Raw genomic sequence first — 23,547 nt, 5'->3', positions numbered from 1 at the left:
AGAGGGGAATATAAGTTTTTAAAATGTCTTATTGATTTTAGAGAGAGGAAGGGTGAGGGAGGGAGAGAAACAGGGATCTGCTGTCTCCCACATGCCCCCTCCCAGGGTGGAGCCTGAAACCCGGGCATGTGACCTGACCAGAAATGGACCTGGTGACCTCTCTGTTCATGGGACAATGCTCAGTCAACTGAGTCACAACGGCCAGGGCTGGGCATATCACTTTTAAAGTCACATGCCATCCCAGCAAATACCCAGAACAGAACGTCACTTTTTTTCTCTTGAAGTTAAGAAAAATTAATTTTAAAAACAGTGTTGATGTTCAGGTTTTTTTAAATCTGGATGTTTATTAAATGAGTGTGTGTAGTTTATAAAATTTTTAATTGTACATTTAAGATGTGCATGTTTTTGTACGCATATTATAAGTACAATATGTTTTTTAAACATTGTTTCAGATTATAACTAGGAATATAAATACTTTTAATAATAGGTAATACAACCCTGGCCAGGTGGCTCAGTTTGTTGGAGCGTCATCCATATACCAAAAGGTTGCAGGTTCGATTCCCAGTCAGGGCACATATCCAGGTTTCTGGTTCCATCCTCAGTAGGGGCTTGCAGAGAAGGCAACAGTGAATGTTTTTCATTCACAGCAATGTTTCTCTCTCTCCCCCTTCCTCTCTCTAACAAACAATAAAAGCTGCCCTGGCCGGTTTTCTCAATGGTTAGAGCATGGGCCGGTGAACCAAAGGGTCTCAAGTTCAATCCCCGGCCCCCCATCGGGGTGTGTGCAGAAGGCAGCTGGTGGATCTCTCTCTCTCTCTCTCTCCCTCTCTCCCTCCCTCCCTCCTCCTCCTCTTCCTCTCCTCCTTCCTTTCTACTCTCTCTAAAGATCGGTGAGGAAAATATCCTCAGGTGAAGATAAATAAATAAACAGATACTCATAACAAGAAGAGAAGCCTTTTTTGAAATTTGTATTTCAGGACCATTAATCACTGTTCATATCCCCAAACACTAATCAGTTTATCACATCAGCCAATCAGCTTTTTAGAGCACCTGTGGTGGTGAGCTGTCCCTGTGCTAGCTTTCCCAATTATAGAACAAAAGTACAAATAAATAAAATGACTGTGTAAAATACTGCCCTTTATTGAGATTTTTAAATGTATTGTATGGGCTATGCAAGTATTATTTATTACTTATCTACCTGCCAAGGAAATGAGGTAAGCCAGAGAGTGTCTAGTCACCCCTGACTAATAGGAGTTCAGAAAGTTTAATTGGCCCAGCAATTCCAGCAGAACAGGAAAAGTGTTAAAAACGAGTTTGCCTTTAACTTTGGCTCTGTTATAAAATGTTGGATCAACTACATTATGTTCTAAAATAACTGCTCATTAAAGAGTTCCGTGGGGAGGAAAGAACAGTGGGGCGGGAGGAAGAGATAGTAGGAAGTATGCTCTTTTGGACTTCAAAGGATCAGGCTGAGATCAACAGCATTCAGAACAGCAATAAGCCTTTGGGAAAGTTCATGCTTTCTCACACAGGCCGGGGAGCCAGCCAAGGCACTGGGCCAGGACTCCTGGAGCTGATGAACAGCCAATTAGTACTGGGCGTGCAGCTAACAGTGAAGATGGGGTCCCACATGCCATCCCTTTGGAGGACTGAAGTGAGCTCTCGATACCTCTGTGGATGCTTAAGACACATCCAAAGATACGAAATTAATATCTGTAAGTCCAAAGCATGAACAAAAGGCCTCCACCTCTCTCTTCTCATGTCTTTCATTCCCCTCCTCTGGAATGAATCTAATTCAACCTTTCAAATCATTTCTGTTGTTCCTCCCTCCCCTGCTTCCTGTCCCTAAATGTGGCCATTCCCTGAATTACACCTCTGCCTCTGGTCCTCTACACACACCATCGTTTGGAATGTCTTTCACTCTCAAGTCTTCCATTTTGACTTCTGTGTAGATAATTCCTTGGTTGTATATACTCATTCTAGTTCTGGGCCCATAATTTCAATTGCCGGCTAGACATTGCCTCACCTCATACTCAATATATAAAATTTAGTTTGGTGTCTTTCCTCTTGACTTCCCCATTTCTCTTAATGATATCCCTTGCCACTTTCATTCAGACTCAAAATCATGGAGTCATATTGTAATATTCTCTCCTCCTCTCTCTCTCGGTCTCTGTTTCTCTCTCTAACTTTTAACATCCAATCTCTCAAATTCTTCAAAATGTGTTTTGTGGGAGTTTTTTTTGGCATCTACTCTTCCCTCCCATTTCTAACATCACCACCTTAGTTCATTCAGATCTTTATCTTTTTATTTCCTTAATTCTGAGATGTCTATGTTTTCACGATTTTACATACTTAAACTCAAGATTTATTTTTAATCATTGTACACATTTAATGTAGAGATTTTTTTATTGTAATTAAGCAAATATGGCATCTCAGACCTGGATTACTGTGCTTCTCCCTGCTCTTCCAGCCTGCATTCCCTGCTTCTTGAATCTGTCCTGCACACTACTGCCTGATTCATCTACTTAAAAGCCTGCTTTCACCAAGTCATTGCTTTGCTTAAGAAAAACTTCCATGTCTCCCCATTCCCTGCTGGGTAAAGTATGCCTAGGGGGTCAACTTGGCATTGAAAGTCTCCAACGATCATGCCCTGACCTCTTCCCAGCCTGACCAACATGACTCCCCTCCCAGGTCCTTCTGCCCTGGACAGATTGCTGTCTGCCTCTGTTGATGTCACTCCTGTTATGCCCAGATTTCAGGATCCCCAAGAAACCACACCAGGGAGCCAGCCTGTCTGATGTAAAAGCATAAGAGTCTGTATTCGAGCTAGCTCGGCTCCCCCACCTTGCCGACACAGCAGCAGGAAGCAGAGAGAGAGCGAACTCTGTGTGGAGAGGGGTTTTATAGGGGGTTGGAGTAAGGGGAGGAGAAAGGGCTGTGGGCCTTGCCGATTGGCCAGGCGCAAGTCGGTGTCTTGTTCCTGGGTGTGGCTAGCAGAGGCTTAGACTTCCGGGAAGAAGCTCCTTGCCAAGCACATGGCCAAGGTAAGATGGAGGGCGTAGCACTTACCCTGGGGCAAGATGGAGGGCGTAGCCCTTACCCTGGGGCAAGATGGAGGGCCTAGCCCTTACCCTGGGGCAAGATGGAGGGCCTAGCCCTCGCCCTTTCAACTCCCCACAGTTAAAAGGCGATTCCTCAGCTGCTTATACCCTACTCAGACTTCAAGTCCTTCTCTGTTGTGAAGTTAGCTCTGTTAGGTATACTTGTCTCCCTGATATATCCTTATCCTTGAATCATGACTTATTTAAGAAATACAGTCTCATCAGCATTGAGTCAAATGAGGAGATCACAACTCTTATCGAAGAGTCATTTCCATCCCCATTCTTTTCCCTCTGGCTAGTCCAGTTCACTTGCATTCAACTTCCCCCACCTCCCCTCTGCCAGCACCGAAGCTAATGATCTTAGTAGTATTACAACAAGGTTGCTTATCTTTATAGTGAATCGAGTGTAAAAGAGCATGGTGAGTTGAGGAACAAAGAGAAATTTAGTGGTGTTATAAGATAGATGTGTGGAGGCAGAAAGCAGCTGGACATGCAGCTAAGATGTGGGGTAAGGCCAGGTCAGTGGGGGCCCTGAGTGATGTCATGCTAAGGAGGCCAGGCTTTCTCCTCGCTAGAATTGGGAGGTTTCTTTAATCATGAGAGTGACATGATCATATTTGCTTCATTAGAGTTGTGGAAGATGAGCTGGGAAGAGGAGGAAGGACTAGAAGAAGGGAGGCCAGTTAGGAATTAATATTTCAGGACCTGAATTAAGGTGATGGACATGGAAATGAAGTGTGAGCGAGAGGACAGAATCAAAAGAATGTGGAGAAAGAATGGACAGAACGTGGTGGCAGAAGGAATGATGATGGAAGAGAATAGCTGATGTTTCTACTTCAAAAAACTGGGTGACTGGCAATGCTCTCATCTGAAGGAAAGGAGAAGCAGGCGTGGATGGGCTAGAGGAGCCGAGAAGCTGAGCTCTGATTAGGACATGTTGAATTTGCAGCACCTAAAGGACATTTTCATAAGATTGAGGACCTGGAGAAAGATATGTGATGAGGCATAATTCATCCCCCAAACTTTATATCTATTTTTTTAAAATATATTTTTATTGATTTCAGAGAGGAAGAGAGAGAGAGATAGAAACATCAATGATGAGAATCATTGATTGGCTGCCTCCTGCACGCCCCCCACTGGGGATCAAGCCCGCAACCCAGGTATGTGCCCTTGATTGGAATCAAACCTAGGACCCTTCAGTCCGCAGGCCGACGCTCTATCCACTGAGCCAAACCAGCTAGGGCTATATCTATTTTGAAATCCATTGTTACTTCTAGCCCAAGGCACCCAACTGCATTTCTTGTCCTACCTGTCTCACCAGCTTTTCTAAGGCCCCTGACTCCCGGTCTGTTATACATTTACTCTTGGCCAGTTCAGAGCTCTTTTTATACTACTTTACACAAAGCAGTTATCTCAATCTTAGACAGTTGGACTCAGACATGATTAAATTTACTTTTACAGGATAAAGTTCTGCGGAAATCCGGGGACGTCAGTTTATTGTGTTTAACTCTCAGTGGGGCTTTCCTGGCCCTGTGCCCTCTTTGCCAGCTCACTTTTTCCAACTGTCCAGTCTTTCCTACGCTCCAGCTGCTCTTCTCTTAACCCCTTCTTTACACTTTTGGTCACTGTCTCATTCTTGAAACTTCCTTTTTCCTGGGTTTCCATGACACCTCCTGATTTTCCATCTACCTCAAATCTCTCTATACTTCCTCAAACGTCTCCTTTTTTTTTTTTAAATATATTTTATTGATTTTTTACAGAGAGGAAGGGAGAGGGATAGAGAGTTAGAAACATCGATGAGAGAGAAACATCGATCAGCTGCCTCCTGCACACCTCCTACTGGGGATGTGCCCGCAACCAAGGTACATGCCCTTGACCGGAATCGAACCTGGGACCCCTGAGACCGCAGGCCGACGCTCTACCCACTGAGCCAAACCGGTTAGGGCCTCAAACGTCTCCTTAAAAATTAATGTTTCCTAGGAGTCCCTATTTAGCCTTTCTTTCATCTCATTTTAGTAAACATCCAGTGTGACCCCATCCTCTTGCATGGCTTAATACAACCAGTGAAATTTGTTTCTAAATCTGAATCTCTAGCCCAGTCTTCTCCATTCAAACGCAAACATCCAACTCCTTTGCGGGCATCGTCATGTGACTGAGTTCCACAGGCACTTCCATCAGCTCGCTAAAATGAAGTTTTTTCTTCTCCATAAACTTGGGCTTTCTCCAGAGAATGGTATTATCATCCACCTCTAACCTGGGAGGAATCCTTGACCTCTCCATCTTTATCTCCCAAATCAGTCTATCATGAAATCCTATCAACTTTAGATTTTAAATGAGCATTTTCCTAGAAGAGAACATGGTGTGATTGAAGGGAACAAGAAGGGGGCAAGAATAACATGAAAAGGGGAGGACTAGCCTGACAGGAGGGAAGTTTTGCTGAGGAATATCGGAAAATATCAAGTGGGAGGGAACCTGGGAACAGAGCTTAAAGGCGATACACAGTATTTCAGAGTTGAAGTATGTGGTCAGAGAACCACCAGATACCAGCAGGTGGGTGAAATGGTCATTCCAAGGCACATTTTTTAAAAGTCAGCCACTTGAAAAATGCAAGTCAGAGCAACTCCTACCTTTGTAACTAGAAACAACCATTTCTTAGGTTTTATTGACGACATGAGGAAAAAACTAAGAAGTTCAAACTAGAAGTTCAGAAAATCTGACCTTGAATTTAAATGTAAGTACAAATGCTACTAAAAAATAAATTTTCATTGAAGGAGGCAAATTGAAATTAGGCTTAATAGTATAGCTAGAAGTAGACTATGTTGAAAATAATTGCAAGAATGATATTTGATTGAAAAGTGCTTACAAGCCATTCCTTAACTATAGATCATCTTTAAATTGAATATATATATACATATATATAATCACCAAATTGAAATGTGATGATGATTTCCTAAAACATCGGAATTTCCACATTTCAACAAAAATGCAGGTTAAATAAATGACATTATAATACAGCACACTATCTGACATACTGATCAGCACGGTCATTTCCATTTTATTTGGACATTTGGATACCATATAACGCAGAGTAAGTGCACTCCCTCCCTAACGTGGCTAGTTAGTAGTTGAATAACTGGGAGAAAAAAGCACAGACCAGGCAGCTCCACGTACCATGCTTCAAAAGCAAAGGAACAAATAAAAAGAGTTGCAGCAAACTTTCACTTTGGGAAATAAACTACATTGATGAAGCAGAAGGTTCCAGAAGCAGGAGCAGATCCACTTCCCTGGATGACAGAAGGAGGACAGTGAAGGAGAGTTCGTGTTCAGCTTTCAGTTTAGAAATGCCGGGAGGCCGTGCGTTTCAGCGCAGCAGCCAGGAGACGAATGGGAACCAGAAAATGACCGGCATGCGTTGGCAGTGATGATGGAAGTGACCGGTTTAGAACCAAAGCTCTCCTCTTCTCCCTTTGTTTCCCATTGCAGTTTCCATGACAAAGCTCCCCAACTGCTCAGTTACTTACATGAGGTCCTGGAAAGCCCAGCTCCTGGTAAGAACACACACTGATTTCCATCCCGCAGCACCAGCTCTGGACCCAGCGTTGTTGAGTCAAGGAGCAGGGCAGCTGTTTGTTCTGCTGGTTTAGCTGCAACAGAGCCGTCACTAATAAGCGTCTGATTCCCCGACTAAATCCTGGGCCCCGCCTCTCTGAAAAGGAAGGAAAAAATATGTGGCTCTAAATTGTTCCTGTCTTCCTGGACAGTAGCTTGCAAGGAGGAGGACATTGAGTGTCTGAGTGGTCCTTCCCTGTTTTTGATATTTCTACCTGATGATTTTATTTTCCACTAGAAAAATTAGTTTCTTCTGAGTTTCATGAAGACAGAAACAAAAAACTACATTCAAAGTCTCAATAGTCTTTTCACATTGTTTTCACACATGACCCATTCAAAATATTTATTAAGATACCACCTTAAGCAGAAAAGTAAAATAAAGACATTAAACTAGGGATTCAAGTTTTCTTAATAGTCACAGGCCTCGACATATTGAATACCCTTAGTTTCATGAGATTGAAGGAAAAAAATTAATATTGTTGCATTTTATCTAAGCTACATTAAAACTGTTTCTACATTTTTTAAATATATTTTTTTATTGATTTTTACAGAGAGGAAGGGAGAGGGACAGAGAGTCAGAAACATGGATGAGAGAAACATCGATCAGCTGCCTCCTGCACACTCCCCACTGGGGATGTGCCTGCAACCAAGGTACATGCCCTTGACCGGAATCGAACCTGGGACCCTTCAGTCCTCAGGCCGACGCTCCATCCACTGAGCCAAACCGGTCAGGTCTGTTTCTACATTTTATAAAGGGTGTACTTTGCCCTTTGGTGCTCAGGGACCTCCCATGACCTGGGTGGGGTACAGACTAATGATCTGCTATTTCTATATGTTTGTTCAAACACATCACCAGCTTAGCCTTATATACCATGCAACTTTACATTCTACCTCAGGAAAGCTAAAATAAAACGTCAGCGCAGCCGGCGTGGCTCAGTAGTTGAGTGTAGACCGATGAGCCAGGAGATCATGGTTCAATTTCCTGTCAGGGCGTATGCCTGGGTTGCAGGCTCTATCCCCAGTGGGGGAGTGCAGAAGGCAGCTGATCAATGATTCTCTCTCATCACTGATGTTTCTATCTCTCTCCCTCTCCCTTCCTCTCTGAAATCAACTTTTTAATATAGTTTTTTAAATATAGTTTTTAAAGTAATCAATTTTTAAGAAGAGAACACTTTATACTGCTGTTTTTAAGGACTGATGAGTAGGGCTTCTGGTCAGAATGGCAGAGTAGATAAACGCTGGACTCACCTCCTCTCACCACATCAAAATTGCAACTAAACTACAGAACAACCCTCATGGAGAACTGCCTGAAGTCCAGCTAACCTAAGAAGTCCTATAACGAAGGATGTACCTTATGGAAGAAGCCACGTCAAGACTGGTGGGAGGGGTGGAGACACAACCGGCTGGCCCCACACCTACCTGTGGCAGTTAGAAACTGGGAAGGCTATCTTAGCAGCATGGAGGTTCCCCATGAGGAGCAAGGGGTCCCAGCCCCATACTGGATCCCCAGCCAAGGGTTCCAGGACCTGGAAGAGAAGTCCCCTAACTTCTGGCTGTTAAAACCAGCGGGGTTGGTGGCTGAGGGAGAAGGAGAGCTGCTGGAGTTCCAGGGGTTCCTCGTAAAGGGCCGGCACATGGACTTACTGATGGATTCATTCGCTCTGAGCTTCAGGGCTGGGGTAGCAGCTCAAAAGGTGCGGGGGACATATGGAAGGAACTGAATTGCCTGGCTTTAAGGCAAGGGCTGGAGGGGCAGCTTTCTCCCAGACAAAAGTGCTAACAGAAGCCACTATTCCTTTGCCAAGCCCTCCAGCTGCAGGCACAGGCCAGTGCCATATGAGTCTCTATTAACCTGGCCAACATTGTTTGATTCTCCCTGGTGATTTCCTGAGACCCTGCTCCACCCAACTTTTAGACCCACCCAAGCCACTTCCCATTGCTTTTCTATACTAATGGCCTGTCTTGGCTCATCCTGTGGACTTTCCTAAAATCTCTCAAGGTTCACAAATTCCAAACAAGCAGAATCCGGCCTCAGCATGCCCCATATCTCATGCTAAGCAGCCCAAGCCTGGCACTAGTGGCAGCTGGCCTCAGTTTGCAGCGTAGCCTCTCCCAGGCACCTCCAAGCCCTGCACAAGTTGCAACCATCTGCAGATCACTTTGTAGCTCATACCAGGTGGCCTGGGCAAGGCACAGGCAACAGCTGACCTTGGCCTGCACCTCCCATGAAGCCCCAGAACCAATACATTCAGACCACACTAGAGCACCACCCAACCACTTTCACAAACCATGATTCTCTCTCATCACTGGGGTTTCTGTCTCTCTTCCTCTCCTTTCCTCACGGTGAAATAAATAAAAACAGATTTAAAAAAAAAAAAAGAATCTATAGTATTCAGCCCTGGCTAATGTGGCTCATTGGTTGGGTGTTGTCCTGTGTACCGAAAGGTCTCCAGTTGATTCCTAGTGAGGGGTGTGTAGGAGGCAGCCGATAGATGTTTTGCTCTGACATCCATATTTCTCTCTCTCTCCCTTTCCCTTCCCCTCTTTCTGAAAATCAATGAAAAATCTTAAAAGGGGGGTGGGGGGAAGAACTTACAGAATTCAGATATATGGTCTTTACTATTTAACTATTCTACTATTATGAGGCTCTTTACTATTCTTTTCCCCTTGATTCTTTGCTTTTCCATATAAATTTTAGAATCAATTTGCCAAGTTCTATGAGAAATTTCAATTTGAATTTTTATTGGTTTAATTACTTTTTACACTTTCTCTGTCCCTATAGAATGAAACCTCCTTGATGACAAGAGATCATGTCTGTAATGTTCTTTTTAAAAAATATTTTTAAATCGATTTTTTTAGAGAGAGGAAGAGAAATGGATAGAGAGATAGAAACACTAATAAGAGAGAAACATCAATCAGTTGCCTCCTGCATGCCCCCTACTGCGGATCAAGCCCACAACCCGGGCATGTGCCCTGACTGGGAATCGAACCCTGACCTCCTTGTTCATGAGCCGACCCTTCGTTCATGAGCCACACCGGCGGGCATGTCTGTTTTGTTCTTACTGTGTTCCAGCACACAGCTCAGTGCCTGGAGTATGGTGAGTGCTCAACAAACATTTGCAGAATGGTCGGATGAATGAACAGATGAATAGCATAATGACTCAACATAAAATGTTTTGTAGGCATGTAAATTTTTATTTTCAAAGTATAGTTAATTATGGGAAAATGTTCACAAGATATTAAGTGAAAAAATTAGGCTTCAAAATTTAAAATGACCCTACTATTGCAAGCTGTATATATATACCTACAGAACACTAAGAAAGAAATAAAAAATAACAGTAGTTGTCTGGGTAGTAAAATTGCAGATTGTTATTTTTCTCATTTATGCCTTTCTAAATTTTCTACAACTTGCATATAGCTTTATAATAAAATAATAGACATTGTTAAAAATAATAAAAGAAAATATCACGCCGAAACCGGTTTGGCTCAGTGGATAGAGCGTCGGCCTGCGGACTGAAGGGTCCCGGGTTCGATTCCGGTCAAGGGCATGTACCTGGGTTGCGGGCACATCCCCAGTGGGAGATGTGCAGGAGGCAGCTGGTCGATGTTTCTCTCTCATCGATGTTTCTAACTCTCTATCTCTCTCCCTTCCTCTCTGTAAAAAATCAATAAAATATATTTAAAAAAAAAAAGAAAAGAAAAGAAAATATCACAATATTTAGAGTTTGGGAGGCGGTGCTGTGTAAGTCCATTAGGTTGAGACACGAACTTCTAGTTAAGGTTGGAGTTTTGTCAATATACAAAAGGAAATTTTAAAGTTTACTTTTACTTAAGAATAACACACATACAAGAAAAGGGCACAAATCTTAAGGTGATGAATGAATTATTACAAGGCAAACACCCTGTGTAACCATTGCCCAGAGCAGAAAAATGGACAGTGCCAGCACCCCAGAAGCCAGCTCGGGGACCCTGACTACTCCCTCCCTCCCCCAGGAGCACTCCCTGGGTCCTGCAGGAGCCCCAGGCTCAGGCTGCCAGGCAGGCCCCGGAAGCCACTGGAGAAGCAATCAGAGACACCTCTAGGGGAGGGGAGAACCTACTGCCACCCCAACCTACCTCCCCAACTGGAGCACCCGGCCAGTGCCAACGTGTGGTACCGACTTCCCAAAGGAGGAATGCAAGGACACATACAACAAAACTCAGAAACACCTCCAGACTCACTTTCCCTTCCCTCCCCTCACTGCCTCCCCCTGTGACCCCAGAGAAGGGACAAGGTCAAACGCCACCACAGCAAGGAGACGAGGCAAGAAAAATTCTTGCAAAGGGAGAATAAATCCACTTCTTCCAGGCCTGCAGAGGGTGGGAGGAAGATGGGCGAGGCTTGGGGGAGCTGAGAGAGGGAGCAGGGGAGCAGGACTGTGTTTTGCCCTCCCAGGCTGGAATCTGGGGCGTAGTTGAGGGTGCTGATGGGTTAAGAGGGGATTTTACCTACCTCGCCATTTGGGACTCCTGGCTCCTGGGCTGTGTCACCACCACACCACACAGTGGTTTGTAAACAACAGAAACTTACTGCTCACAGTTCTGGAGACTGAAAGTCCGAGATCAGGGTGAGGTCTGCTGAGAGCCCTCTTTCAAGTTGCAGACTGTGAACACCTCGACTTCTTGCCTCCTCCTGTGCTGGAGCAGAGGGAGAGCCCATGCTGGCCTCTCTCATAGGAGCACCAATCCCATCCCCCACGAGGGCTGCCCTCTCCCGACCTCATCTACTCCTAATTACCTCCCCAAGGTCCCCCTCCTAACACCCTCTCATCGGAGGGGGGAAGAGGGGGTTAGGGGTTTAACATATGAATTTGGGTCAGGGGACACAAACATAAATTCAGAACAATGCCTCACAGGTGGGCCCCTCCACCCCTGCCCTATCTACCTGGGGTGGCTGCAGTAATGAAACGGATGCTTATGACATGGTTAGGCAGACGGAGGAGGCTGGCGCTAAATTTCCTCGCTAGCGATCCCTGTGGGAGGGGGGATTGTGAAAACTTGAGACGTCCCTGGAATATGAGGATGCGTGTAAAAATATTTTGCAATGACTAATCCATAGTTTTAGTTCCCGATATGAGGCGCCATGGGTGGCGGCAGACTTGCTTCTGCAGGTCTTCCTTTCTCAGTGCTTTCATTTCTTTCCGTTTTCTATCGGATTAGGATGAAAGCTGCAGACAAGGGATTTCTTTTTTTTTTTTTTTTAAATATATTTTTATTGATTTCAGAGAGGAAGGGAGAGGGAGAGAGATAGGAACATCAATGGTGAGAGAGAATCGTTGATTGGCTGCCATCTGCACACCCCATACTAGGGATCAAGCCCACAACCCAGGCATGTGCCCCGACTGGGAATCGAACTGTGATCTCCTGGTTCATAGGTCACCGCTCAACCACTGAGCCACGCCGGCCGGGAGAGGGTGATTTCTTATCAAACCCCCCACAGTAGCTCAGCAGATGGACTCGCCCCAGCTTCCCCAAGACAGAGAGCTTCCCAAGGAAATGCCCCTGTGTCTCCTCCCCCAGTGGAACATTTCCTACACATGGGCTCGCTCTTCTTGCAGACAGCGAAAGGGGCAAGGCTGTGAAGTCAGCCGGAGCTGGGTTTGAATTCAGGCTCTGTCACTGACAGCTGCTTGGTCTTGGACACGTTCTTACATTTTGTAAGGTCGATGATCCTTCTACAGAGATAATAGTGAGAGGGCTGCAACCAGGTTGGAGACACATGAAAAATGTACACCCAGCGCCTGACATGCAGTGAGTTCCCTTCTCCCCCAGCCCCGAGGGCGATGCGGGCCCTGGCGATGCGGGCCCTGGGGGAGACGGCGTCTCTCAGTCTGATGACTGGCGTATCTGCTTGTAATGTTGCGTCACTTACATTTTTCCTGAAATCAACATTAATCCTTTTTTTTTAACTTAGCCTTGTCCTAACCAATAATGTTTGTGAAAGCACAGGCTTAATTTTCTAATTATGTATTTTTCCAATGCACACTAAATGCATTTAGTCAGTCACTTTAAGAGATATTCAGAGTGCCTTCTTTGCTCCCAATAGGATTAACATGCTGGTTAGAGATCTTTTTTATTTTATTTGAGAGAGTCAGAGACAGAGAGAACAACAGCAATTTGTTGTTCCACTTACCGTATTTTTCCGTGTATAAGACGCTGTTTTTTCCTAAAATTGTTAGACTGAAAATGGAGGGGAGTCCTATACACAGAAGTCAGCCGAGGAGGGAGGGGGCGTGCGTAGCTGCCCAGACCTTGTCAAACAGGCTTCCTCTAATCACCAGCCTTATTGGTACTGACATCAGCTGATGCTGTAATTGGAGGGGGAGGCGGAGAGTGCGCAGATGCAACAGGGACCGGAGCATTCTGAGCCCATAAAGATGTCAAAAAATAAAAAGATAAATACCGGGCCCTAACCAATTTGGCTCAGTGGATAGAGCGTCGGCCTGCGGACTGAAGGGTTGCAGGTTTGATTCCCGTCAAGGGCATGTACCTTGGTTTCGGGCACATCCCCAGTAGGGAGTGTGCAGGAGGCAGCTGATCGATGTTTCTCTCTCATCGATGTTTCTGACTCTCTATGCCTCTCCCTTCCTCTCTGTAGAAAATCAATAAAATATATTTAAAAAATAAAAAGATAAATACCGGTAAGCGATTGTCTTACTCTACAAAATTCAAACTGAATGTAATCAGCTATGCAAAGGAGCCTGGAAACAGAGCTGCCAACTTCAGCCTCTGCAAGAGAGCGAGGCCGCATAGCTTGATCCCCGCTCGTTCCCTTTTGGAGCCTAAGACTAAACATAGAAATGTCGAAGGCCTTATGACAAGGCCTCCGGGAAGGTCAGTGGGAACAACTGGGGTTTCAGAAAGGAAGCGTGATCCCTGGGAGTCAGGCGGTTCAGAACAAGGAGATTCATACAATGAGACTTTGCTTTCTACTGGCAGGAAGCAGGCTAGTCAGCTGTCTGGGCAATGTGCAGACAGGGACCTGGGTTCAGAGAGATGTCACTCAAAGCTCAGCATCCTAGACCTACAGACAAGCCGGAGACTTGGGGGCCAGGTGAGAGGGAAGTGAAACCACTGACCCAGAGGGCTTCAGGAGAAAGAAGGGCACACACACACACACACACACACCCCTTTCCCATCCCTCCCCACCACCTAAGCCTTTCCCTCTCCGAAGCTCCAAGCGCCCTCTTTTGCTTCTGTAACGTGTTTCCCAGCTGCTCACTTACTACTTCTGAAACTTTCTAAACTTTCTTTTATGATTTGAAAAATAAAAAAAGGAGAAGGACTCTGGAGGCACGGCCTGTTGGGGTGACCGGAAGCTCCTCAGACAATGTCGAGGGGAAATAAAGGCCCCGGAAATGCCCAGGGCAGAGCTGGAGGGCCCTCCGGAGGGTCCTTCTTGTCGGGCAATAACAAAACCTGTTCTAAACACCAGTGGGTTCTGATGCAGCCGGCAGGAAGCTCTCTCTTATTCAGAAAACAAGGGCGCTTTCAGAGCGCTGCCCCAAGTGCTGCGGGCCTGTGACTGGGCAGACCTGGCAGCAGGTGAAGAGGAGCAGCAGGTGGGCCACCCGCCTGGCTGTCAATCACAGCCGGGCTCTCAGGGGCGGAGTGGGTGCGTCTGCACCCCCAGAGCTAGGCAGGAATTCCAGGTTCTGCCTTATTACCAATGGGTATTGGTGAACAAGCTGCAGAACCCTAACACGCGGGTCTGGGCCGTGCGTGCATGTGTGTGTTCCATGGGGAATAGGTTTATAAGTCAATAAAATAAAATAAATAAAATAAAATAATAAAATAAAATAAAGCGTGCACACTGAGGGGAGGCGGCGAAGACAGGAGGGCAGGGTAGGGTGAGCACTGAGGTCAGGACCAGAGAGCCAGAGGGGGAGTAAGGCCCGAAGAGACCTCCGTGGCTGAGCCAGCAGAGCCGAGATGTGCAGGATCGGCATGAGCTGTTCTGCATTTTCCAAGACATGGTGTCTGAGCGGAGGTGTCGAGCGAGTGGAAGGCGAAGAGGCCCAGAGAGGCCAGACTGACAGGAAGAGCCCGGGTGTGGGAGCGCGGGACTGGCCGTGCAACCGACCTGAGGCGGGTGGAGAGCACCTGGCACCGCCGTGGTCGCCTCCTCGCTCTGCTGTTAGAGAGCAGGACAGTGTAAACCTTCCCCCTCCAGATTGCATTTTCTGTTTCTTAGCAATAGACTCATTCTTAGGGAAGATAGTGGAAGCATCGAGGAGAATACAACCCAGCTTTTAACTTCTGGCATCATGCCCTTTCGCATCAGTAAACATCACAGATGCGGTGGAGGGCTCCCCGCTTTCTGTTCCTGCTGCGGGGCTGCCTTCCAGCCTGGAGCATGCGTCCCTCTGAGAGCCGCGGAACTGAGGTCTGGATGTAGGAAGCAGGCAGCGACGTGGACTGAATTTTATACTGAATTCCCTGTCTTGCCCAGGAAGGGTGGGGGTGTTGGCAGGCTGGCTGGGAACTGAGGCCTAAATAAACGGGATCTAAAGAAGACTCCTCGCTGTACTGATGTAACTAAGAGCACCTGCCCAAGCATTGGCCCAGTTTTTCTTGTTTAAGACTTTAATCGCGCTGGCTGTCATTTCACCAATATCTTTATTGAATTGTACACCCGTACTTACAGTGTGACCTTTCAATCACTATGGCTCATGAATCATTACTGTAATTTTCCACTTACATGACTTGATCTACAGATGGGTGTTGCCATCCTTACTCAAATAGTACCTCTATTCACCGGCAAAATTAGGACAATGCGTAACACCCATGTCCAAGATTCCCTGAGGATTGAGATAATACATGTAAGTCACCCAGCACAGTAATTGACAATATGCATAGTAAATGGTTTCCCCCTCCTTTCTAAATTCTCATAAAGCATCCGTTTAAAACTCCATTTAGAATTTTCAAAGTGTTGCCAACAGGATCCATGGTTAGAACTTCTGGAAACTACTTCTGGTCACTAATGAAAACTGTGGCATTTCCCTTCTTCCGATAACCAAGATGCTGGAAAACCTGAAGGAATTAACAGTGTTCAAGTATGGTTCAATTCCCCGTCAGGCACATGTCTGGGTTGCGGTCTCGATCCCCAGTAGGGAGCGTGCAGAAGGCAGCCAATCAACGATTCTCTTTCATCACTGATATTTCTATCTCTCTCTTCCTTTCCCTTCCTCTCTGAAATCAATAAAAAAAAATTTTTTTTTAAAGGACTGTGTTGAAGGAGAACTTGAGGAACAGAGAGGTAATGAGGAAAGAGCAATGGTTTTGCTAATACATGCATAACAGGTTGATACCCAAGTGCAATAAAATGCAATGTTTGGGGTGCTGTCATAATTCCCTCCCCCCCAATATTACTATTTTGTGTCATAATTTTTTTAATCACATGAGCATTTATTCCAATACTGTCGGCAGTATGAGAGAGCAGCAGGACATCCACAAAATTCTGCTCTGCAGCTCCCCATAAGCCAGCTGCGTATATAGGGTAAGACAGGGATTACATAAGGAAGTAAGAATTACAAGCATGGTGAAGTGGGAGGCTGGGATGGGATTCCATTATTTGGGCAACAAAGTTGTTAATCTCTCCATGATGATAGGCAGTTCTTTTTAAAAAATATTTATTTTTATTGAATTCAGAGAGGAAGGGAGAGAGATAGAAACATCAATGATGAGAATCATTGATTGGCTGCCTCCTGCACACCCCCTACTGGGGATCGAGCCTGCAACCCAGTCATGTGCCCTTGACTAGAATCGAACCCAGGACCTTTCAGTCCACAGTCCAACGCTCTATCTACTGAGCCAAACCAACTAAAGCTTGACAGGCAGTTCTTAATTCCCAGGTCCAAGGTTGACTCCCAGGTCCTGGGGGCATACAACTCCCATCCAGGTCAGAATGTCCTTTCTTTAACCAACACAAGGCAATCACGGTTAACAGAGCATGATTAATATTTCTCATAACCATAGCTATTCCCCAGTATTCTATTCCTGCCCCTAACGTTTCCCCACTGCTATTCTATCATCTCATATCTATGAGATTAGTTTTAGATGAAAAGTCTCATCCTGCTGGACTGTATCTGCTTCTGCCCTGAAAGCAGTTCCCAGGAATGGAATACACCAAATGCAGGATCTTGGATATGTTCTCTATCAACTGAGACTTGTCAGAAAGATGAAAACAGCACATCCCTTTAAGTCCCTCACAACCAGGGTTATGCTGCAACAGCAATAATCTATGGCTGCCCAATTTTCTAGAACTGCCTCCCTGACCTGGCTCAGCTCTTGATTTATCCCATTTGTAGCCCTGGAGGTGGCCACATTCAGGGCTTTTACCTGCTACAAGCCAGCCCGGCACCTTCTACATTAAGGGAGCCTACCAGTGCCAGCATAACAAACGTGGTCAAAGCAATACAGTCAGCAGGCTCCACAGGTGGAGGCCGTCACTGCAGGCCTTGAGAAACCCTCTTTGGGTTCAGACCCTGTGATGCTTCTGAGGCGTAAAGACAGTCAGCCGTCCTGAGGAACAGGCCCTGGTGCTGTCAGCAGGATAAATAGTTACCCCACATCTCAGAAACCAACCAGCCAGCCGCTTAGTGTGTCCATTACCATAAGGGAGGGTGAGATTGTCAGAACAATTCATATTGTGGTTACTAGATACTGAAAGACAGCAACCAGAACACTCGGTAACAGTCGGTGTGTCCTTCTCTCCCGGGACCTCTTCCAGTTAGTTCACTCTGTCTGACATGGATTTTACTTTTCACATTTCTGACTCCTTCCCTGAAGTAAGCTCCGTAAGGGATGTTTAGGGAACATTAGCTAAATGAATGAATAAATTAAACCCTGGGTGAAATGGGTAAACCAATCCTAACAAAAAATCAGACTTCTTGCTCACTGTACGTGTGACTTTAAAAACCACCTAACTTGGTGAGCTTCTATTTTGCAATTTCAGGCATCTGTGTACTCTGGAGCAGCCGTCGCCAACCGGTGGTCCGCGGACCACTGGTGGCCCGTGAGGTCTGAAAGGTTGGCGACCACTGCTCTGGAGTGTAACGTTTGGATAGCCCTGACACCTCCTGCAGTAAAGATTATGTAAAATCTTTACTACATAAACCACTGTGGGCATATTTGTTTTCTGGGTGTGAGTCAGAGTAGTAACTTGATAGTCAATTTGTCTCATCTTCTAAAATCCACGTGTATAGTTAATATTTTTCTAAAATTCACACCTGCAGTTAATTTTTTCCTATAAACCACACATTTAGTTAATGTTTTTCCAAATGAAAGCTCTAGGTTGGGAAGAAGGATCATTACACCTAGCAAGTTAATGAGCACAAAGAGCAGCCACTTGGGCCTGTAATCCGGGAACTTCCCAAAGCGGCCAGTGTAGGGGAGAGAGTGAGGCAGCGGAGCGCTCCCCTGGCCTTTTCTTGAGCATTTCTTGAACAATTCACTTCCACAACCTGGTTTTCTATTTCCTCATTTTAAAAAGGGGGTGATTTCCCTACCTGTGAGGAGCAAAGAGTTTGGACCATACATCCAGCACCCCAACTTTTAAGACTGTCATGTGAAGGACAGGCCCCAAACCACCTAGTTCTGATAGCCAAGGGGGCCTGCATCCATGAGCCCCATAGCACTAGACCAAAGAAGCAGTTTCTAAATGGGTCACCCAAAGCCATATATATATATTTTCAATGCAATCCTTATCCACAGAAATAAATACAAAATTCACAGAAATAAATACAAAATCCTAAAATTTGTATGAGACAACAAAAACCCCAAATAGCCAAGGCAATCTTGAGGAAAAACAAAGCTGGAGGCACCAGACTTTCTGATTCCAAACTATATTACAAAGCTATGGTAATCAAAACAGCATGACATTACCATAAAAACAGATATATAAACAAATGGAACAAAATAGAGTGCTCAGAAATAAACTCACACATATTGTCACCAATGTCACCTCAATAACTTAAAAAAAAAGCAAACCCACACAGATATAATCAATTAGTTTTTGATAAAGGATCTAAGAATGCAATGGGGAAAGGACAGTCTCTTCAATAAATGGTGTTGGGAAAACTGGACAGCCACATGCAAAAGAATTAAATAGGACCACTACCACCCTAACCGGTTTGGCTAAGTGGATAGAGCATCGGCCTGTGGACTGAAAGGTCCCAGGTTCGATTCCGGTCAAGGGCATGTACCTTGGTTGTGGGCATATCTCCAATAGGAGGTGTGCAGGAGGCAGCTGATTGATGTTTCTCTCTCATCGATGTTTCTAACTCTCTATCCCTCTCCTCTCTGTGAAAAATCAATAAAATATATTTTTTAAAAATAATAATAATTTAAAAAAAATAAATAGGACCACTACCTTATAACATACCAAAAATAAACTCAAAATGAATTACAGACTTGACCTGAAACTATAAAACTCGTAGAAGACAATATAGGGGGTAAGTTTCTATTGGTCTCAGCAATGATGTTTTTGGATTTGACACCAAAAGCAAAAGTAACAAAAGCAAAAATAAACAAGTGGGACTACATCAAGCCAAAAAGCTTCTGCACAGGAAAGGAAACCATCAACAAAATGGAAAGGCAACCTATGGAAAAGGAGGAAATATTTGTAAACCATACAGCTGGTATGGAGTTAATACCCAAAATATACAAGGAAGTACAACTCAGTACAAAATATACAAATAACCCAATTTTAAAAATGGGCAAAGTAGGGGGGCGAGGGAGGTATAAGAGGGTAGAGGGGGATAAATGGTGATGGAAGGAGACTTGACTTGGGGTGGTGAACACATAATGCAATATACAGATTATGTATTATATAATTGTACCCCTGAAGGGGCCTGCGGGGCTGGGGGCAGCTCTTGCATTGAGCGTGTGCCTCCTGGTTGTCAGTGTGTGTCATAGTGACTGGTCGTTCCACTGGTTGTTCCACTGTTTGATTTGCATATTAGGTTTTTATTATATAGGATAAAGCTAAAAAAAAAAAAAGTAAACAAAAAAAGAACAAGGCTTGGCATTAAGTAGGCACTTGACACTACGTACATGGTTCTAGCCAGGGATGAAGTAACGAGGGCTTGGGCCAACTGGAAAAAAGAGTTCAGATGCAAGAAATATTCTGAAGAAGCGTCTTCAGAACTTGGAGAGAAGACCAAGGCAATGTTAAATGTAACAGCAATGTTAAATGCAGACAAGGCGAGAATGCCAGAGATGTAATAAAACTCACATGGCCATAACCAGGTCAGAAGCATAAACAATGGTGAGCCTATACAGGGGAGAGGGATTCACATCACTGTGGGCAGGAAACGCACCCACGGGCCTCAAAGGTTGACAAACATTCTCAAGGCTGAAGCAGGGACACACTTCCTGCTGAGGAGTTGGTATGAGAGTAGGCAGACCAGGCTCCTGGAGCCAAGGGTTTCCATAGGACGGTCCCACCTGCTGAGCAGACGGCCCGGCCACAGGGAGAGGAGGGCAGGTTTCCACCCTTCAGTTCTTCAGGCCAGAACTAAGGCTCTGGCTATTTTGTATTGATAACAACCACCCCAAACCCACAGGCTTATCAATAGATTTCTTTCTGATACAAGCTACCTTCTTTTGAGAAGCATTTCTAGAAAAAACAAAAAGCATCACATGATCATGGCTTTAAGACCATTTAAAAAGAGATCCGTTTCCTCTTCCTGCAAGCAGCCCGAGGTGAGCTCTGAAAACGGTTCGCTAGATCCAGAAAACCTCACAAAGTCGTGCAAATCATGCAAACTGTTTTTTAAAATATATATATTTTTATTGATTTTTACAGAGGGGAAGGGAGAGGGGTAGAGAGCTAGAAACATCAATGAGAGAGAAACATCGATCAGCTGCCTCCTGCAGGACCCCCACTGGGGATCGAGCCCACAACCCAGGCATATGCCCTCAGCTGGAATTGAACCTGGGACCCTTCAGTCCACAGGCCAACGCTCTGCCAAACTGGTTAGGGCCATGCAAACTCTTTGTGTTCACTTTAAGAACACTAGTGAAACTGCTCAGGCCATCAAGGGTATGCATGTCCGAAAAGCCATCTAGTATCTAAGGATATCGTTTTATAGACAATGTGTGCCATTCCATTGTTACAACATGGAGCTGATAAGTGTGCCCAGGCCAAACAGTGGGGCTGGACACAGGGTCAGTGACGTTATTAGTGCTGAATTTTTGCTGCACATGCTTAAAAACGCAGAAAGTTATGCTGAACTTAAGCGTTTCTTTTTCTTTTTTTAACTTAAGGGTTTAGATGCAGATTCTCTGGCCATTGAGCACATCCAGGTGAGCAAAGCTCCCAAGATGTGGCGAAGAACTTCGCGAGCTCATGGGCGGACTAACCCATGCACGAGCTCTCCCCCATACTGAGGTGACCCTTTCTGAAAAAGAGCAGATTGTTCCTAAACCAGAAGAGGAGGTTACACAGAAGGAAAAAGATATCCCAGAAGAAACAAAAAACTTATGGCATAAAATAAATATTAATAAAAGTTTAAAAAAAAAGGAATATAATGATTGTGAGCTGAGATTGGTTTCATCCACATACACAGTGTCAGGTCAAACACATACCTATGGATTCAACAAGCATTTGGTGAATGGGCGAAGAATAAATGAATGAATGAATGAATGAAAGAAATACCTGAGGCTGCCTTGATTCCTTCAGAGTTCTGGTGCAGGGTGACCAGGATGTGGGCTGGGGGCCAGATGAGCCATCCAGAAAGAGGTCTGTCTTATGGTCAGGTTTTTAAATTCGTTGCAAAAAAGCAGAAGCAGATACCTGCCTTTTGTGGGTCAGCGTTTGCTCCGCCTTGGAGTTCTGTGTGCAGGAGATAGCGTGACCTTTATTTCCCCTGTATCTGATCAAAGAGGCTTTCTGGTGAATGTTCAAAGGACACAGAGACAATAAACATATGTCTGGCCTCAGCAGGGAGGGGTTTCGGGTTGGATCCTTTTCTCCAGTGTTAGTAGCGCCTGTGATGGGGAAGGCACCACTACACCTTTGCCAAGTTTGAAGCCCCTCATGTCGGGGTGCACCAGGCAGAGCCCTTGAGCAACAGACAGGAAGGCCAGGGGAGCGCTCCGCTGCCTCGTCCCTCCCCCACACTGGCCGCTTTGGGAAGTTCCCGGATTACAGGCCCAAGTGGCTGCTCTCTGTGTGCATGAACCCTTTCTAGAGCTGAGGGAGGCAGGGGCAGTCATTACTATTCTGAGAGAGGCCCCGGCCTGGTGGATGCCTATGGGCCTGGGTTTGGAGTCTGACACTGCTTGTCTCCCAGCTGGGTCACGGCAGGGGAGGGGGGCAGGAGGGAGTTATGGACAACCCCTGCCTCTTGCCAACTCAGTCTTACTCTGAAAATGTCAGCCCTCAGTGCTGTGGCAATAGCACCTAGGAGAGGACAAAGGACTGGGGAGAGGGAGCGCGGGAGGGGAGAACAAGGGCGGGGGGGCTGGCTGTGGGGTCCGGGCCAGCACTACCCGGCAGAGGGCGTGTTGCAGGCAGGTGCCTTGACTTGGGGGCTCACAGACAGAACTGAGAGTGTCTGTAAACGTAGTAAGGAAAAAATTAAACCCTGATTTTGACTAACCTCTACCTACCATTTAGATATTTCTTCCATTGAGAACGTAGGCCACAAACCATCGTGTACTAGAGAACCTGTCACTGTGTCACAACTAGAGTCACAGATACTTTCATATTATGTTACAGTTGTTGCAGAGGTCTTGAAATTTCACTTACATTCATCACTTTTTCAACATTACAGCCGTGATGGGCCAGTGTGACTCAGTGATTAAGCACCAACCTATGAACCAGGAGGTCACGGTCCAATTCCAGGTCAGGGCACATGCCTGGGTTCCAGGCTCATTCCCTAGGAGGGGGCGTGCAGGAGGCAGCCGATCGATGATTCTCTTTCATCATTGATGTTTCTATCTCTCCCTCTCCCTTCCCCTCTGAAATAAAAAAATATTTTAAAAAATCACAGCCATTATTAGGCCTACTGCTAGATCTTGGCATTTAATGCATGAATAAAGTAGCATTTATTTCCCATATCATAAACATGTTTATATTTTGATAACTGTATTTCCACATGAGTAGTTCCCTCTAAGGTCTGTGTGCTTGTTTTATGCATTAGAAGCATCGTTCTGAGAAGCGTCCATTGTCGCTTCACCGTCCTGCCTGAGGAGTGAGTTTATGGCCCACCGACAGGCTAAGAACACAGAACTCCAGCCAAACCCAGCCAGCAAAGGGCCGGTTCTGAAAACACCAGATTTGTGGAGTTCCATTTCAACATCCTTTTCAGAAGACACAAAGCCTTTTGTTGCTGTGTGTTGCCCTGGGCCAACTTAGAACAGGATGGAGCCAGGGAGAAGGATGGGAGGAGGGCCTTGGAGACCTAGAGAAAAGGCCAGGGCTGACGCTCCCCACCCCCATCTCCAACACACTGTACACCGATCTCAGCACAGAGATCTCAGCATGTACGTCAGAGCTGAACCAGCAGCGGCCTGAAGACACCAGGCCCTTCCTTAGGTGTCTCTCACTCCGCCATCAGCTGGCTCCTTCCTGCCTGTTCCTCACCCCTAACACCTGCCGGGAGCTGCCCCGCCTATTGACAAACTCCCCCAGGAAGGTCTGCTGCTATTTGATCACTGAGTGTCTGAGCCAAAGCTCAGTTCCAAACATCCACTTGAACTTTGCGGTTTCCCTGTTTCATTAAGAAGACTGGCCACGTGTCAAGGACATGTTGACTCTGGAGCCACCCCATTTCTCTAAGTCGGTCCT

At 45.6% G+C, this 23,547-nt stretch overlaps 1 protein-coding gene and 1 long non-coding RNA gene across 3 annotated transcripts in view; one reads left to right on the top strand and one right to left on the bottom strand.

Moving 5' to 3' along the window:
* Window positions 1–6,781, bottom strand: part of GNE (glucosamine (UDP-N-acetyl)-2-epimerase/N-acetylmannosamine kinase) — a 52,787-nt gene extending 46,006 nt beyond the window's left edge. For both annotated transcript variants that reach the window (XM_006102687.3, XM_023744015.1), the window contains exon 1: window positions 6,623–6,781. In XM_006102687.3, the coding sequence (XP_006102749.1) occupies window positions 6,623–6,673 (51 nt within the window). In that variant the 5' untranslated portion in view covers window positions 6,674–6,781. The remainder of the gene's footprint in view (window positions 1–6,622) is intronic.
* On the top strand, window positions 5,756–21,821 carry LOC106699514. Its single transcript, XR_001351129.2, has 3 exons — window positions 5,756–5,832; window positions 6,585–6,649; window positions 21,021–21,821. It is a non-coding gene; the product is annotated as an uncharacterized LOC106699514 (long non-coding RNA).
* The last annotated feature ends 1,726 nt before the right edge of the window (window positions 21,822–23,547 follow it).

This window comes from Myotis lucifugus, unplaced genomic scaffold (genome assembly GCF_000147115.1).
Source record: "Myotis lucifugus unplaced genomic scaffold, Myoluc2.0 scaffold_424, whole genome shotgun sequence".
In the NCBI taxonomy this organism is placed as follows: Eukaryota; Metazoa; Chordata; class Mammalia; order Chiroptera; family Vespertilionidae; genus Myotis; species Myotis lucifugus.
This window is presented reverse-complemented; position numbering and strand designations above follow the sequence as displayed.